General features: G+C 34.5%; 1 protein-coding gene across 1 annotated transcript; it reads left to right on the forward strand.

Annotated features, from left to right (window-relative positions):
• The first annotated feature begins 2,245 nt into the window (after positions 1-2,245).
• LOC133181716 (sex peptide receptor-like) lies at positions 2,246-3,663 on the forward strand. Its single transcript, XM_061316276.1, has one exon. The coding sequence runs from the start codon at positions 2,261-2,263 to the stop codon at positions 3,509-3,511; it is 1,251 nt and encodes a 416-aa protein (XP_061172260.1). The 5' UTR covers positions 2,246-2,260; the 3' UTR covers positions 3,512-3,663.
• Positions 3,664-16,960: the final 13,297 nt, after the last annotated feature.

The following is a 16,960-nucleotide window of genomic DNA, read 5'->3' on the forward strand; positions in this document are numbered from 1 at the left end:
AATTTATATCCCCCCTTTTATCAAAACCTAATTTACATCATTAATTAAATTCTGTTATTTCAGACTGGTAATGAATTAAGTAAAGAAAATACCTATAAGAGGCTCATAGGTCACATGGTCACCTGAGCATTTTATGCTCGATTTGACAAATACATGTACTGTGTAAATTATAGAATTATTTTGACTTTTTCCTTGGTAGGCCCAATATGAAGGAGTGTGCATTTAGAGGCAAACACCTTAGTGCGGGTATTACTGTCTCATGACAGCATCTAGTATTTACATTCTTTTTCTGATGAGTTGCAATGAAATTTGAAGAAAACGAACAGTATTCAAGCTCAAAGTTCATTTAGACAATACAAATCGGGAGAAGAGCTAACATGGACCTCCAAAAACATCAGAGGTGGGATCAGGTGCCATGGAGGAGTGAGCATCCCCTTCCGACCGATCACATCCGCCGTGTTTTCCTTGTCATGATCGAAAAAAAACGGAAATATCCGTAGACAATTCAGTATGTAAATAATGACCTTAAAATTAGTATGAAAAATGTCAGTCAGCAATTGACTTTATGATAGATTGTATTTGCTGACAAGGTCATTGCAACAAATTATGTCATTCAATTGTCTTTTTTAAAAACAAAACAGTTTGTACTTCAGTTTTGACATCAAAGTACAATACTATGACGTAACAATAGAGATATTCATGCTTATTCATGGTAGTTCGTGAGAAAATGAACTGTTTTCTAATTTGTAAAGAATCATTGGGGGAAATGTTAATATAACGTTATGACGTAACACGAGTAGAGGATTCCTGGAAATGATAACTTCCTCAAGCAATGGCCTTAATTAACATTGTAAATTTCTGTAGACTTGTGTCATACTAACAACGTATTTTCAAGTTTTTTAAAAGTATCAGATCTAAGAAAAATGCCTTGTGAACGAGAAACACCTTGATGTGTAATGTTATTTTCAAGACCAATAAAAGTTTAATTGCTTCCATTTAAAATAAGATGGAAGCGCTCATCGAGGAGAGCTTATAGTTAGTAACCGAATCATAACACATCATAATACAAGAAGCCACATCCTCCTGGGTGAAAAGTAGTTTATTATTTTGCTTTTTCATTATAACTATTGGCCAAAACAACTTGTATGATATAAAATTACTCAGCATTTTTGCATCCTAAGATATACACTGTAGGTACATTGAGTGCATAAGTTATACATTGACATAAGGGGCGGAATTAATTAGTATATGTTTAATTAAAATATGAGTACATATTACAAATGGATTATTTCTTTAATCATAAAGTCTAGTATTTTTATAAGGATTACCGAGTAGAGAAGAAAAAATATGTTGAGGAGTTTCTAATCTTTATTTTATACATCTCATCCCTATTTCTTTAAAACTTGTATGACAAATCAAATCTTGCTTGCAAGATGACAAAAATGATCTTTCCAAGAAAGTCTGGAAAACATTAAAGGAATAATTATCTATAATTGGTGATTTTTCTGCTTGTTTATAAATTTAAGTAGACTCCTCTGAACATTTAACATAATGTCACTGCGTTTCTCAATTACATAGTGATAATTTGGAGTCATTGAAATACGTCTTACTGATCATATCTTATATAGTTTGAAAAAAATATACTCCCGGAAAAACATTCACCCAATACGCTGAAAATGCTTTCCTTCAACTTAGCTTGAGAAATATTTAAAATATGGTTAAAATATCATTTCCTAATGGTTTACATCTTTACGTTTATGTGAATATGCAAATTATATCAATCATATAGAAAAGTGTATACGTTTATGTGTATTACTGCGGTACTTTCATGTTTATTACTGCGGTACTTTCATGTTTATTACTGCGGTACTTTCATGTTTATTTTGTACTTAGGAAGAATGACCATCCCACAAAATTATACATGGCAGATATCCACATTAATTCTGAAAAAAAAGATTCAAGTTAGTAAACACTCTTATAAATGTTGAACTTGTTCTCATATAGGCTAGACCCACTGACCAATGATGAGATTCGTTAAGGACAAACCTTTTTCCTGTCACTTATCATCTTATAACATCATACTTCCGTCATTATAAGATGTCAAAATAAGATCTGTAAAAATAAATAAAAATCTTAATGTGATAACAATTTAGTTGTCAAACAGTTCTCTGGCAGAAAACATCCATTTACCAAAAAGACTGATTAAATTGTGGACCGTTTCAAGCATCTGAAAAGTACAAGAGATATTCTTTAACTTAAAATGGCAAACCAGTCTATTCCAAACTCTACGTTTGTTGGATTAAACAATACAGGGAACACGACATATGATGACTACGATGGAGGGAATGACTATGGTGAGTCGGACTACGGTGGAGATAACTATCATTACCCGGATTACTACTCAGATTTTTACGCTCACACATACGAAATCGCAGGAGAATGGGAAGTTCCAATACGAGGCTATTTAACATTTTTCATAGCTCTCATTACCATATTAACCAACATTTTGCTCATATCTGTTTTCATCTTTCGGAGTTCACGGTCTCCTACTACAATTGTTTTGACATCACTAGCAATATCAGACTCAGTGATATGTATTACAAAATTACCGGAAGCAATTTATTTCAACATGGCCGAAAACTACAAGAATCCCTACATGACTTACCAATGGTGCAAGGCTAATCACGTGCTGTACGTTATTTACCAAATCTGTAGGATGACGTCAAATTGGTTTACAGCTATGCTTGGTGTACAACGATTGCTTGCTGTAGCTTTGCCTTTCAAATACAGCAAATTATGTAGTAATGTAGCGACATCTGTAGAAATTGCAGTTATAGTTTTTGTTGCATTCTTGCTTAATCTCTACGAAGCCCTCGGAATATACATTGCAGAACTTCCAATTTATACAAGTAGGTATTATAATGAGTCTCTGCCTTCAGGTTGCATAAGAGATACTTCGCTCGGTCTGACCAAAGCTTTTGGCGATCCCACAAAGTCCAAAATGATATTTTTCATTTTTTCTGGACTCCTTTATCGTGTACTTCCGGTTATTATCCTCATCTTCACCACTGTGACATTGGCCTACTTTTTATTAAAACGACAGAAAATGGGAGCTGCTGTTGCGCAAAGAAAAGCCCAGATTCAGAGGATGACAGGACTGATTTTTCTTATTCTGGTGGTATTTCTAGTTGCCGAGATTCAAGATGGCATTGCATACTTTATCTATGCAGCTGAGCTAGCTCGCAACTCAAAAAGATCAATTTTGTCAAAAGAAGCTGACATTATGTGGGACACGATTTCCACACTTTTGTCTTTAATTAGTTACGCATGCAATTTCTGGATATTTTTCTTCATGAGTCAGCAATTTCGTTCGGCTCTACTGGATATATTTAAATCCGGAGTCCGGAGGGCTCACGTCTACTTAAATTTGGAAGCTTCGGAAGATGGAAGCAGTGCTAATGCCCAAAGTACAAGCATAACGAGCAAAGATGTTAAAAGTACTCTGGTTTAACTTTTATTAGCATGCATTTGCCAAACCAATACGACTTTTTTCTTAGTTTTCATTTGACACTTGCATAGGCCAGTTTTAACGGGACCAATATCATCAATCCAAATGATTTATAATAAATTAAGAGTCGCGTACAGCATAGGTCGATGGATTGATACCAATGAACTAGATTATTAAGATAATCTTTTGTGATATTCAGTGTGCTCAATTCATATGATAGTTATTTAACGATTGTGTATAATATATTTAATGTAGTCTGCGTTTCATGAAGACTTGGAAGATTATACATTGAAGCTTATTTAAGATTTTATGAGAAAAGCAAGTGTGGAATGTAAATATTTTAACATATTTGTCATTTATGAATTGTTTTAATTGCCCCCGCGCTTTATTTTTTTCATCTTCATTTTTTTCTTCTAAAATTGCTTTAGGGACAGATAAAGCATTGTCTTGATTGGTTTTCCCCTAAAATAATTTAGTCACTGCGATGTTTTTCATACATATTCAACAACCAACTACGACTCAGATATTTTCATCGTTAAGAATCTTAGTCTCTTCAGCAAAGGATGATAATTCAAGATGCTTTCTTTTCCCATATACTAGTAATTGTTACTTCATTTTTAATAGGTGTTTCAATACAAGGTGAAGTGCGCCATAGGTTAAAGCCCGTTAAAATTTTGTATTTTTCTTTCAACATTTTTGTAAAAAAAAAAAACTGTTCTAGAACTCTATCAATGTTTTTCTGGACATAGTACATATATTTTATGCTAGCTTATAGAAATATTGCATTTGTTTTACTTTTCAAGATTACCCCCTTCTCTCTCTCTCTGGATAAATATATTGCGGATCTATTATTTAGTGTCTATTTAATAAAATTGTTATTATAAACTGTTAAAACTTTCAAAGTGCCCATGTAAAAGATCGCCACTAATCCCTTACACGATGTTCTTATTTCCGGTATAAATAAATGATGCGAGTAATACACAAGTGTATTATTAGTCAAAAGGCGTGTACCATTATTAATCTAGAAATATCTATGAACTTGAGATGAAAGAATTATTTGTCATGGCTTACCACTTATGATAGAAGACAAAGTGGAACATCCCTTCGCACATGCGCGTTTGTCTACACTTATCACTGTCATTGAACTTTGATTTTTTTTAACTCAAGGAACATCTTTGTCTGGACACCAGGACACTGTTCCCAAAATAAATTTAAAAAAAATTAATGAAACCCTATCGTAAGATCTAGATCAACATTACCAACTTCAGATTTTACGTGCGGCATCTAAAATACCGGTAGATCTTTTCACAAAACTATGTTAGGTATGACAAATCGTGAAGATTTATGTCGTTTCGCATGTAAAAAAAAATCATCTATTACTTTGCTACAATTTTGTTATTATATTTTTGTTTGATGTTTAAACAATTGTGCAAATTCCATTGGTTATCGGGCAGATCTTACACTTAACGGTATTTATTAGGGCCCAGCACGAAATGCAGGAGTCCTAAAAAAAAAATAAAATTGTCCCTATAGATCTAGCTCTCTTGACCTCTTTATGTCTGTCAACATTTTTATTGTGACACTATAACTCTATAATGTAACATTTTCAAATTTTGTACAGAAGTAGTATACTGTAAGATGTTTGTACATATACAATTTTGGAATCATGTCACTTTGTTTGTCTTCTGTCTTTATTTATAACTGAATATATTTTGGTCATAACTCGATTACTGAAACAATTTTTATCACAACTATTTCAAGCATACAAAAGGTTTTGACCATAAGAGAAAAACGCATATCAATTTTGTGATGTGTCCACTTATTCTTTCGTACATGTATTCATATTATAACTCAAATAGTTCTTGGCATACGAGGGTTGTCCCAAAAAGTCGTGGACAATGTTCATAACTTTGTAAACATTCAACCAATACTAATAAAATTTTCGAATAAATGGCGACAGAGGATTGTTGTAATTTTCAAAGTATTGCTGGAGTCGAGTTTGCTGCAAATGACGTCGTCAAACGCGTTCGCGGCGCACGGGAATATACTAAAATTGTTTTGAATGTTGTTTGTCCTCTTCAGAGACGGAAAACGATATAGAGGCAACATTAGACACTAGAACGTTCGGAGAGAAGTTTATAAAATGGCACAAGAGATTCAAGGACACTATTTTACCTCCGCACCGAAAATAGTTAGGCCTTTTAGCATGATAAAAAGTAGAGTACAGACGGTGAGGAACGTTATAGACCACGATGGACGTCAAACTTTGTGTATTCTCTGCTTTTTACAATGTAAGGCAATCTTTCGAGGACTGAATTTGACTTTAATAAAAAAAAAGATTATGGACAGTGGTGAATTTTAATGATCCCTCGTGTTAAGTACACGGACAGTACTTTTAAAAAAAACATTATCATGACGTTGTAAGCGATGTAAATTACGCTTGCTTTCTGCGCCGACATACACTTACATATTTTCTTTATTTCTGCATTAGGCATATTTTTTAATTATATATGTTATAATTTTATGATCTTTAAATGTTACTTTTTATTATAACAAGAAAATTTATTTGAATTCCTTTTGTGGTATACTGTGTTCTAAAAATAAATTGATGGAGTACAGTTCTCACTTCTATATGACAACCTTAGGCGATGTTTCTTCTAAATGTTTCAGTTTTTATTTAATATATGCATTCAAAAACACGACTTTCTAGTAACGTGAGATTTTGAAGTTATCATGGAAAAGGGATATTTTGTTTTATCTGCAACAAAAACTGATTTTTTGTTGAAAGACCTGGTTTCAAAACACTACATAGATGTTAATACACAGTTGTTACGGAACGGATTGCTTCACTCAGAGAAAATGAACTTTATTTAAAAAATCTTCGACAGGATAAATTCGTTATGAAGACACTTAGAGGGGTAATACGGAAATATATGGGGTCCTTCAAAATATGCATTTTTTCAAGGACCCCATATATTTCCGTATTACTGCATATTGGGTTCGGTTACGCCTCGCCCAACATGCATTTTTTCAAGGACTCCATATATTTCCGTATTACCCCTCTAAGTGTCTACAAAACTAATATTATATATATATATATATATATATATATATATATATATATATATATATATATATATATATATATATATATATATAAAGCACTAAAGTACGAAAGCCTATTAGGATCAAACTACGGTAAAAAAAATTTAAAAGGCGTTATAACGCCTTTTCAAAAGGCGTTATAACGCGAAAAAAGGCGTAATAACGCCTTTTGAAAAGGCGTTATAACGCGGAAATAGGCGTAATAACGCAAATAAAGGCGCAATTACGCCTTTCCAAAAGGCGCTATAACGCGAAAAAAGGCGTAATTACACCTTTCCAAAAGGCGTTATTACGCCTTTCCAAAAGGTGTTATTACGCCTTTCCAAAGGGCGTTGTTATGCTTTTGAAGAGCCATTATTATGTCTTTGACAGACCCGTGATTTGGAAGGGGGGGGGGCAGCCTCCCATAAAATTGACAAGCAAACAAAAAAAACAAGAACCCCCCCCCCCCCCCCAAATATTAAACTGACTAAAGGGGAATCTTTTTCTAACTTTTCGGTAAAACTTTTTTTAAATGCAACGACTTGCCCGAGTTTAACCATACCGCAACAAAATGTTAAGGGACCAAGCAATCAATAAATGATTTTTTTTATATTTAAACTATAGCAAGACTATTCTCCCAAAAAGTGGGGGGGGGGGGGACACCCCCCCCCCTCGCATTCGTACTACCGGCCTGTTTGTTTGAAAAGGAGTTATATCCAAAAATGGAAAGGCGTTATTTTAAAATAATAAATATATGAAAGATTGAACCAAAGCCACCTTTATTTATGCAATATTTAGTTTATAGTTTTAATATTAAAAATTATATTATAAATTATAGTATTTTACATATTCCTGCATATCTCGCAGACAGCTGTTTGCATGCGTATTAAGAGAAGTCAACACTCTACTTTTAAAAATCCAGGATATAGGCAGAGCCAGCTTTGGGCCTTGCTAGCCATGTATTAAAAATTCACGTCAAATTTGAAATATTTTTCTCTCCTCTTGGAAAAAAAACAGGCAAACTTTTTGCATAGGTATAATGAGCAATTAGCCTTCAACCAAATTTCTGAAATCCATGCACCTTGGTAAAGGTGTCTGGCTTCAGAGAAGGACTAAGTTGGTTTAACACTGAAAATATTTTACACTTTTAAAAATCTTTTTTCCTGGAAATCTAATTATTATCAGCCCCCAGGGTGGGCAAAATAAGTCATGTATTGAAAAATAATAGGTGTAATAACGCCTTTTGGAAAGGCGTATTAACGCCTTTTGGAAAGGCGTAATAACGCCTTTTAAAAAGGCGTAATAACGCCTTTTGGAAAGGCGTAATAACGCCTTTTGGAAAGGCGTAATTACGCCTTTTTAAAAGGCGTAATAACGCCTTTTTTCGCGTTATAACACCTTTTGTTAAGGCGTAAGTACGCCTTTATTTGCGTTATTACGCCTTTTCCGCGTTATAACGCCTTTTCAAAAGCGTTATTATGCCTATTTTCGAGTTATAACGCCTTTTAAAAAGGCGTTATAACGCCTTTAAAATTTTTTTTTACCGTCGTTTAATCCTAATAGGCTTTCGTACTAAAGAAATCAACAAATTAACACTGTATATCCCACGTGTCGGATCTATTTAATAGATACAAGGTCAACGATGGAAACCCATACAAAGCACCAAAAATAACCAACGACACGAACAATAGAAATTGCCAAATTTTCGGGACGCCCTGTCACTCATTTGGAGAAATGATGTACAGTTTATTCATGAGGTTGCTCCCACGTGATTTACTTCTCATTAATATTCATAAGATTCTGCATAGACTCGAAATATTCCATTTCTTTAAATTTTTATTATAAAACCTGCAAGCACAGTTTGTTTTGTTTTTTTAAGCCTCCGTCATAGTTATTTGGGCAGAATTTTGGGTTATTAATTGTTGACAACTCATGAAACCACCTGTTTTGGTAATAAGTAGGTCACACTGATGCAAGAAATTACCGTTTTCAAATTAAAAAGGCGGTCGTAACTCTTCATGAAATGATAAATCATCTGTAATTTATAAAAATAGGCATTCGTCTGCACCTATAAATCGGCGGAAGAACTCTGTCAACTTGCAATAAACACTTACATTTAATCACCAAAAATGATAAAGACACCAATTTTGTGCTCTTTCCTTCATTAAAACATTATACTCTCGCTTCGGAATTTCAAATCAAAAAGGCGGTCGCAACTTTCACTTTGGAATCAACAATATTGTCATTCCCGGTAGAAGATATTAAGAAAAATCTAAACATCGGCGGAAGAACTTTATCCGAAATACTTAGAATATAAAAATCTGCGGATTTTTGTTCGTTCTCTAAATAAACCTTTATGGAATCTGTCGCCATTACAGCTCCAATATGGCCGATATGTAAATGAGAAGAATGAACACCATTTCTCCATATGTTCCTCAGGACATAGAAACGGTTAACAAGTCATGAAAAAAAAAAAAAAAAAAAAAAAAAAAATCTAAAAATCTAGCACTACAATTACGCTACTAAACACTATTTATTTACACTTTTACATTTTGAATTTGGATGTTGAAAAACATAAATATGAAATTAATCCGGAGCACCGTGAGGTATGTCCGGTCAGTCTGGTATACTTTGACGATGTGTTATTTAAATAAGCGACCGAATTAATTATCGTAAATTAATCACTGCAAGGTGTTAAACCGTACAACGTTGAATTCTTTCTCACATGAAGATATAGATACTGAAATGAAACAAATAATAATGAAGGAAATAAAATACGAGTAGAACAGAATTAGAACAAAACCAATAACGGAAGAACCCTGTAAAATTTAGAAATATTTATTTAAAACTTTTGACTAATAATCATAGCATTTAAAAGAGATTGATTGATTGTATGTTGTTTTACGTCCCATTCGAGAATTTTTCACTCATATAGAGACGTCACCATTTACCGGTGAAGGGCTTCAAATTTTGACCTTTACTCGGCACTCAGGGCCATTGAGCAGTGAGGGTTCTTTATCGTGCCAACGCCTGCCGTGACACGGGACCTCGGTTTTTAAGGTCTCATCCGAACAACCTTTCACTTCAAAGTGCCGAGCGCATGGCGAAGGAACAGTTGCTACCCATTTTTTATCGACTTAGGTCAGTCGCGGCCGAGATTCGAACTCACGACCTCTCGATCATAGAGCGAGCGCTCTACCGACTAAGCTACCGTGAACGGTTTTTAAAAAGAAGAAGAAAATTAGAAAAAAAAAAAAATATGAATTTTGTGGGTAGTAATAACTGTGTGGAGAGAAAAGTGTTGATTGTCATAACCAAACATTATGTCCTAACTCATGTACATACTGGTGAAGTCATTGAGTTTGTTAATACCATCAGGGCGTAATGACTTCAGTTTGTGCATCCATTTGTTTTCTTTGCTTTTTCTCTCAGCATCGGTCTATTTTGGATTATGGTCAATAAAACTCTACTGTCCTGTCCTCCTATTTCTGACCTTCAAGGTTAAAATGTTCCCCAACGGGTTCATTGAGTTTCTTGGACTTAATGGTCGAAGGGTGATTATTTATTCTCCTGCGAAGATCTCCCGTTTCCCGAACGTACTGTTTGGAACAAACTTTACAACTGATGAGATATATGCAGTTGCCTGTTTGACAGGACAAATTCCCTAGAATACTGTAACTGCGGCCTTTAATGAGGCTGTTAAAGCTGTCTGTGTCAGACCTGTGCTTACGGAGAAGTCATATTCTGTCAGAGCAAGCTTTTAAGCCTCCGTTAGGTAATGGATTATCCAATCTGGTTCTTGCTACCATGTACTTTTAGTTCCCCTGGCCATTCTTTTGTTTGAGTGGAAAATTGGCAGGTTCTTTTTAAGAATACCGCTGAGGTTCTTAAGGACGGGATGGTGTGTGGTTACCAAAGGGACCCTGCTGCTATTTTCTTTCTCCCTGTAGTGTAACAGGTTTTGTCTGTTGTGTCCTGCCATCTCATCAATAGCAGTTTGTACGTTGTGGGCTTTTTAGCGTCTATTGCATAAATGGGACTTTATGAGACTACTCTGTTCCTGATATAAGGCAGGGGATGAGCAGATGCGACGAATTCTGGTAGCCAAACCCTTAGGCACATCCTTGAATGTGTGAGGGGGATGACAGCTAGTCGGCATGAGATATAGATGGGAATCGGTGGGTTTCGTGTGGAGGGGTAGGTGTAGTATCTAAGAATATGTTTTTGGAATTAGATACGTCTACAGTAAATTTGATAGACTGGTGGAAGGCGTTGGCAAACAAAATGAATGCTTCGAGGCTCTCAGGGCATTCAACCCACTTCATCGTTATATCGTCAATGAAACGCAACCAGCTAAGGGGCCTAAATGGTGCTTGAAGTAACAAGTTGCATTCAAGTCTGCCCATGAAAATATTAGCATAAGATTAGGCCATTCTCGTACCCATAGCAGTACCATTTACCTGCAGGTAATGTTCTCCATTAAACATGAAATTGTTACATTTGAGAACATGTTCAAGGAGCCTGGCAAGGGACTCTGTGGAAGGAGTTTGTATTGTATCTACTGTCCCAGACTTCTCTACAGGCCTTGATACACTCATCGTGCCGAATGTTGGTGTACAAAGATGTAATGTCCATAGTTCACGAGAAGGGTATGATCTGGAAGACCAGTCGAGGGCGTCTTGTTGATATAGTCTGTGGTGTCATTGAGATAGGATGGCAAATTCTCTATATGTGGACGGAGATGCAAATCAATGAATTCTGAAATTTTCTCCGTGGGGTATCTGATTGCGCTAACTATAGGGCGACCTGGCATGCCTTCTTTATGTATCTTAGGAAGCAGGTAAAATTGTCCTGGTTTACAGTCAATAGGATTGAGTGTCTCATAGACGTTTATATACAAATCTCGGTATTTTCAAACATTTCCTCAGGAGTTTTGGTGATAGCGGAGAATTCTTTAGTTTGGCCAGAGTCAACTTTCTTATAGAAACATTCGTCTGAGAGTTGTCTATGGGCCTGCGCCATGTACATCTCTTTGTCAAGTACTACTAATGTAGAGCCTTTGTCTGCTTTTTTGATCACGATGTCATCCCAATTCTTTAATGATTGTAAGGCGGATCTCTCTTCCTTACATAAATTGTCGGGGGCCTTGTCTGGCATGATAAAGAGTTTCTCAATGTCTGAATCACCGGCGTCAATGTACGAGTCAAGGGTTCCGCAAATGCCCGGTGCAGGTTCCCAGTTGCTTTTGGGCCGATAGAGTTTGTGTTTCTCTAGATCGTGCAATTGTGCCTGGGAAGAGTCGTATGAAAACCTTTTTAAATATTTAAAAAAAATCTATGAGCATATTATCAAAATATCAAGTTTTAACCCAATAACAATCAACATAAAACACCATAACAAATAAACAAGAAATTTAGCTACCAAGTATAACCTTACGCAAACCGTTTCTTAGCCGCCATTTTATTTACAAAAACGAAGCTTCAAACGGAATGCCCAATTTTAGTATTACCCCTGGACGGATACGTAATTCGGAAATTTCAGGGGGCCATGTGATTAGCTTTTACCCAGTCAGTAATCTACAAAGAGCAAGAGCCACGAACCATCAAAAATGGCCCTGTGTCAAAAATTAACGGGTTTTTGTCAATTGATAGTGAAGACCTTTAGCTTTGCTTTGCCGTTTTTCTTTTTTCGATATCGATTATATTTTTTGAAAAAGAGAGTTTGAAGTATGGTGGTGTATTAAAAGAAAAATGCTAGTAGAACGTCATTTTCTGTAACGTAACGTCTTAGGGCGGAAAAATTTCCTTGATCGATTTTGCATGTATGAATATGTGACTTTGAATTAAAACTAGTATTAATAATATAATAAACATCATAATTAATTTAAGAAGATTAAAAGCATTAATTTGGAACTTGATTTTACTTGCCGTCTTTATGGTAACCTCGTGTTTAATTGATTGAATTATATAGATACATGAAGTAAAAACTAGAGGTACTGTGAGCACTGAGCTCACAAAATGATACCCCGCCTATCATATATTTATAATGGCAAAGTCTATGTTTTGCTATGGGAGACCCGAAATATGTGTCTGATCAAAAGTGAAATAGGAGGTGCACAATGTAAAAAAGATTCCGTGAAAGTATCATTAAATCACATTTTTTAATTTATTCAGGCGTATAAGAGGAGTTACGGATAAGAGATGGGTACCCTAAATATTATTTAAAGAATGGCAGTGTCTATGTTTTGCTATTGGAAACCCGAAATATGTGTCCGATCAAAAAGTGAAATAGGAGGTGCACAATGGCACTATCTAACAAAGATTCTGCGAAAATATCATTAAATTTTATTAAGTGGTATAGAAGGAGTTGCGGATAAGAGATGTGTACCCCACAGACGGACGGAAAGGACACCCCCATCACTATATACCCCCACTTTTCAAGCGGGAGTATAATAATCTGTGTGCCTGTCTTGGAATATTTTCATTCTACCTGGTCCCTAATATTAAAAAAAGGAACATTCTATTTATATCCCTTCAACACATTTTTGAGCGATGCTTCGCTTCTAGTTAAGTATTGTGTATAGATCATCATAAACAATATACGACATGCTTCAATTGCCGATAGTCTGACCAACTAACTTTTCCGGATTTTTCCCTTCAGGCCAGCAGATATTAAGCTGATCTTTGGCATGTGCGTCCAGGCACGTAGTATCGTTTTTCAAAGTTGGGAAGGGGGCAGTCGGGAAAAAAATAATTGACAACATACCTGAAATGATCTTGAAACGAATGTTTCTGAACTGAAGAGCTAATTCTATAACTAGGTAAAAGTTTAAATGCAGAAAGTTTTGTTTAAATTGAAAGAGACTTTCAATGCAAAATTCTTAGATCCTGATAATACGAGTATTTTAACGTATAAAAGATCTAAATTATTTGGACAAGAGGAAGAAGGAAAAAGTTGGAAGAAATTGTTTCTAATCCATTCATTCATTTGTAACAATAATTTGAACGTTGTTTTCGATACAGAAACAGGGAAAATTTTAGATTAATTGGAAAGGGATTTCGCAATTTATCAGAATGGTTTAATTAGTAAACAGAACTCATCAAAACATTCTAGCCCTAAATGTAAATTTCTTTGGAGTAATATGGAATACAGTAGAGTACACTTCAAAAAATATTCTTAAGAAAACTAAATTTGTTAAAAAATCACTCGTCACTGTCCATTATTATATATTTAACAGTATTTGCTGGAACCCCTCCCCCCCCCATTTTTTTGCACTTTCGATTTCATTTGCACATTATGGTTTTTATGGTTTATAAAAAGAGTAGAGCTACACTGATATTGCTGATATGTGGGTCAGTACCATAATTGAAATACATGTACAGGTGTTCATTTATCCTTGTTTTATTGTCTCACAATCAGCACAAGATTGATTTTAATCAACAAAAGCTTGCTTAAAAAGGTTTTACTCAGAGAAGCAATAAGAGTTGTCCGTACATATTTTTTTCAATTTTCTTTATGATTTTTTTTTCGTGAAAAAAGGCGCCGCCAAACCAATCCCCCCCCCCTTCTCATTGAGGAAAAAATAAGAGGAGTAGGAAAGTCTTTAACAATTTTCAATTTCTAGATTGATTTCTATTAATTAACAATAAAGAAAGTTAAATTCAAGACAACTTAAGAGAATAAAATGAAAATAACTACATTAGATGAAAATTTTGTTGCCATTAGTTTGTAACACCCCCCCCCTCTTTTGTTTCAATCTCAGCTGGAAGTCTTGGATCTACCATTCTACATATCATGATCCTAATAGTTTATACTGAGGGAGGAGGTACAAGTGTACTAACCAGAATAGGCTGAAAAAAGACTCTAAAAAAGAGTAAGAATTATTATCCAAAAAAAATCTACTTCGTTGGGTTTAAAAAAATCTAGCTATAAACAACTTACGGCCATACGTTTTAAAGAACATATTCCCGCTTTATTGACTTGTTATTTAAAACACATTCTAAGATATCTCTCTCTCTCTCCATGTGTTTTCACATCGCTGAATTCTTAGATAAAACCGTATACTAATAAAGTCGCAATGAAGAGTTTATTTTGGGTAAATTATATGTAGTGTACTTATTTATTTAATTTATGTTTTGTCTAAATAGACATATAATCACTACCCTTTCACTGACTGACGATCTGAAGCATAACTATACTTATTTAAATTGTGTTAGTTACAATGAAATATTTGAAGCACAGTACAAAAAATGCATAAACATTTTATACTGATGTCTAAGACATACGACATGCATTTAATGCAATTTTGCTCACTGGGGGTATATTTGAATTATGTTTCACAAAGGATGACAAGATCGGGTATATGTTATATGTATATATGCATCAATAGCCTCACTTCGATTTTAATAAAAATACAGACATATTAAAAATATACCGATATATTCTTTTGTTTTTGATCACGGGCGCGGGATCGTCATGTGCAAGTGTTTTAACGAAACCCGATATCGGTGATCACATAACTGTATACTATAACTATGCATTATTTTGTATCAGCATGTATAAGCCATCGATACGATTGAATTTTGTAAATCCATTGAGATGACTCTTCTGCATGTACATAAAGATGGTGGATTTCGGTGCGGAAATGCAGATGATTATCTTAATGCGTATTTTTTTCATTCCTTTTTTTAATTTTCACTTTAGACAGCAACCCATTATTATTTCGCTTGTTTAAAAAGGTCTAGCGTGATATCTTTGCTACACTCTCTATTAATTTGTTTACAATTTAAGTCATGCCTGTTAACACTATCAACAACAGTATTTTGAATTATTTCAGGGAGGGGGGGGGGTTAGTAAAGAAAGACACCGTGGCGGGAATTTCTAAAAACTTACAATTTGATGGTATCATCCAGTTGGGTTTACATGTAATTAAATCATATACATGTAAATACATGTAGGGGCACTATCTAGAGCGTTAAAAACTTTTCAGCAACATCCCAAATAATTTACAGCCTTTATGACGTCACAACTGACGTATCACTAGTAACGTCATACATAATGACCTAGTCATAGTAAAAACCACAAAGTTTTTCCAGACATTTATTTCAGAAAATGTATGTAGTTGACTATTTTTCACATTTAGCGTTTTAAATGAACAATTTACTGATTTTCTAGGATATTTTGTGAAATTTATATTTTTTTTTATTATTACATGAATGAATGTAAACGATTGATCTACAAATTAAGGATTATTTGATCCATCAAAATTTAAATATAAAATCAAATTTCATATTGGCCACAGCCACGAACAACAACGATATTAAACATAAAGATTTGTATCGGTAATATCTATATCTATGGGAAGTATAAAAGTTGTTCTTGACTGTGGCCACATCCAACTTTGGGAAAATCTGTCGAAAAAACGGCATTTTTAACGTTTTTATGAAACCGTCGCATTTTCCAACCGTCGCACGTGTTTAATGGCGCATTATATAACAATATAAGTTATGTATGGAAAAGAAAAATGTTGTCCTCTAATATTTAACGTATAGTACTCTTCTTGAATCGAAACTTTATTTTTGTGAAAAACACAGGGCCAAATATGATGGTTCGTGGCTTTAGCTCTTTGTCTGAAGCGAGATAATATTAGTTATGTAGACAACACATTGAGTATGATCTGACAGTATGGCAAGTGGAGGAGGCATATTGATTTGATGTGTGTTGAATAGGTAACGTGGAGAGGGCATATTAACAATATAATGTTGGTAGGTAGCGTAATATGGTTCAATACAGTATTCTTATCGACCAATGAAATTTAAAGATTTTTATCAGAGGCAGGATAAAGTGATTTACAGATTTAGCGCCTATTATTTATGCACAGTAATGTAGACATTCTATGTAAAATGTACATAGTAAAATAATTTGAAATAAAATTATTTTAACAGTTTAGTTTTAGTTTAAGCAGTTTTATGAAATACTAAGTAATGCTCTTTGGCTTTCCGTAATTGTTCATTTTCCTCTTTACTTTGTTAAAAGGGAATATACAAAAATTGCGCTTACTGCAGGATGGCACCTGATCCCAACTCTGTTTTTGGAGGTCCGTGTTTGCTCTCCCGATTTGTATTGTTTTAATGGACTTTGAGCTTGAATACTGTTCGTTATCTCCATATTTCATTCAAGTGTTCACAACATGGCGTGTTTCTTATGGTTGGGTCTTTAATCTGTTGCTTATGCAAACGAACAGGTTCGGCTTATTTGGTTCTTGTTTGTACTATATAATGAAGGGCACATCATACAATATATAAGGTTTTTAGATTTACATGTCATAGAGGATTTTACGTTGAATTTCATTCCATTTTTAAATCT

This window comes from Saccostrea echinata, unplaced genomic scaffold, assembly GCF_033153115.1.
Source record: "Saccostrea echinata isolate AGI-Se365-2 ecotype Australia unplaced genomic scaffold, CSIRO_AGI_Sech_v1 ptg000009l, whole genome shotgun sequence".
NCBI lineage: Eukaryota > Metazoa > Mollusca > Bivalvia > Ostreida > Ostreidae > Saccostrea > Saccostrea echinata.

Excerpts from the sequence above, each read along its gene's own strand:
- LOC133181716 (XM_061316276.1), top strand. The coding sequence starts at position 2,261 with ATGGCAAACCAGTCTATTCCAAACTCTACGTTTGTTGGATTAAACAAT.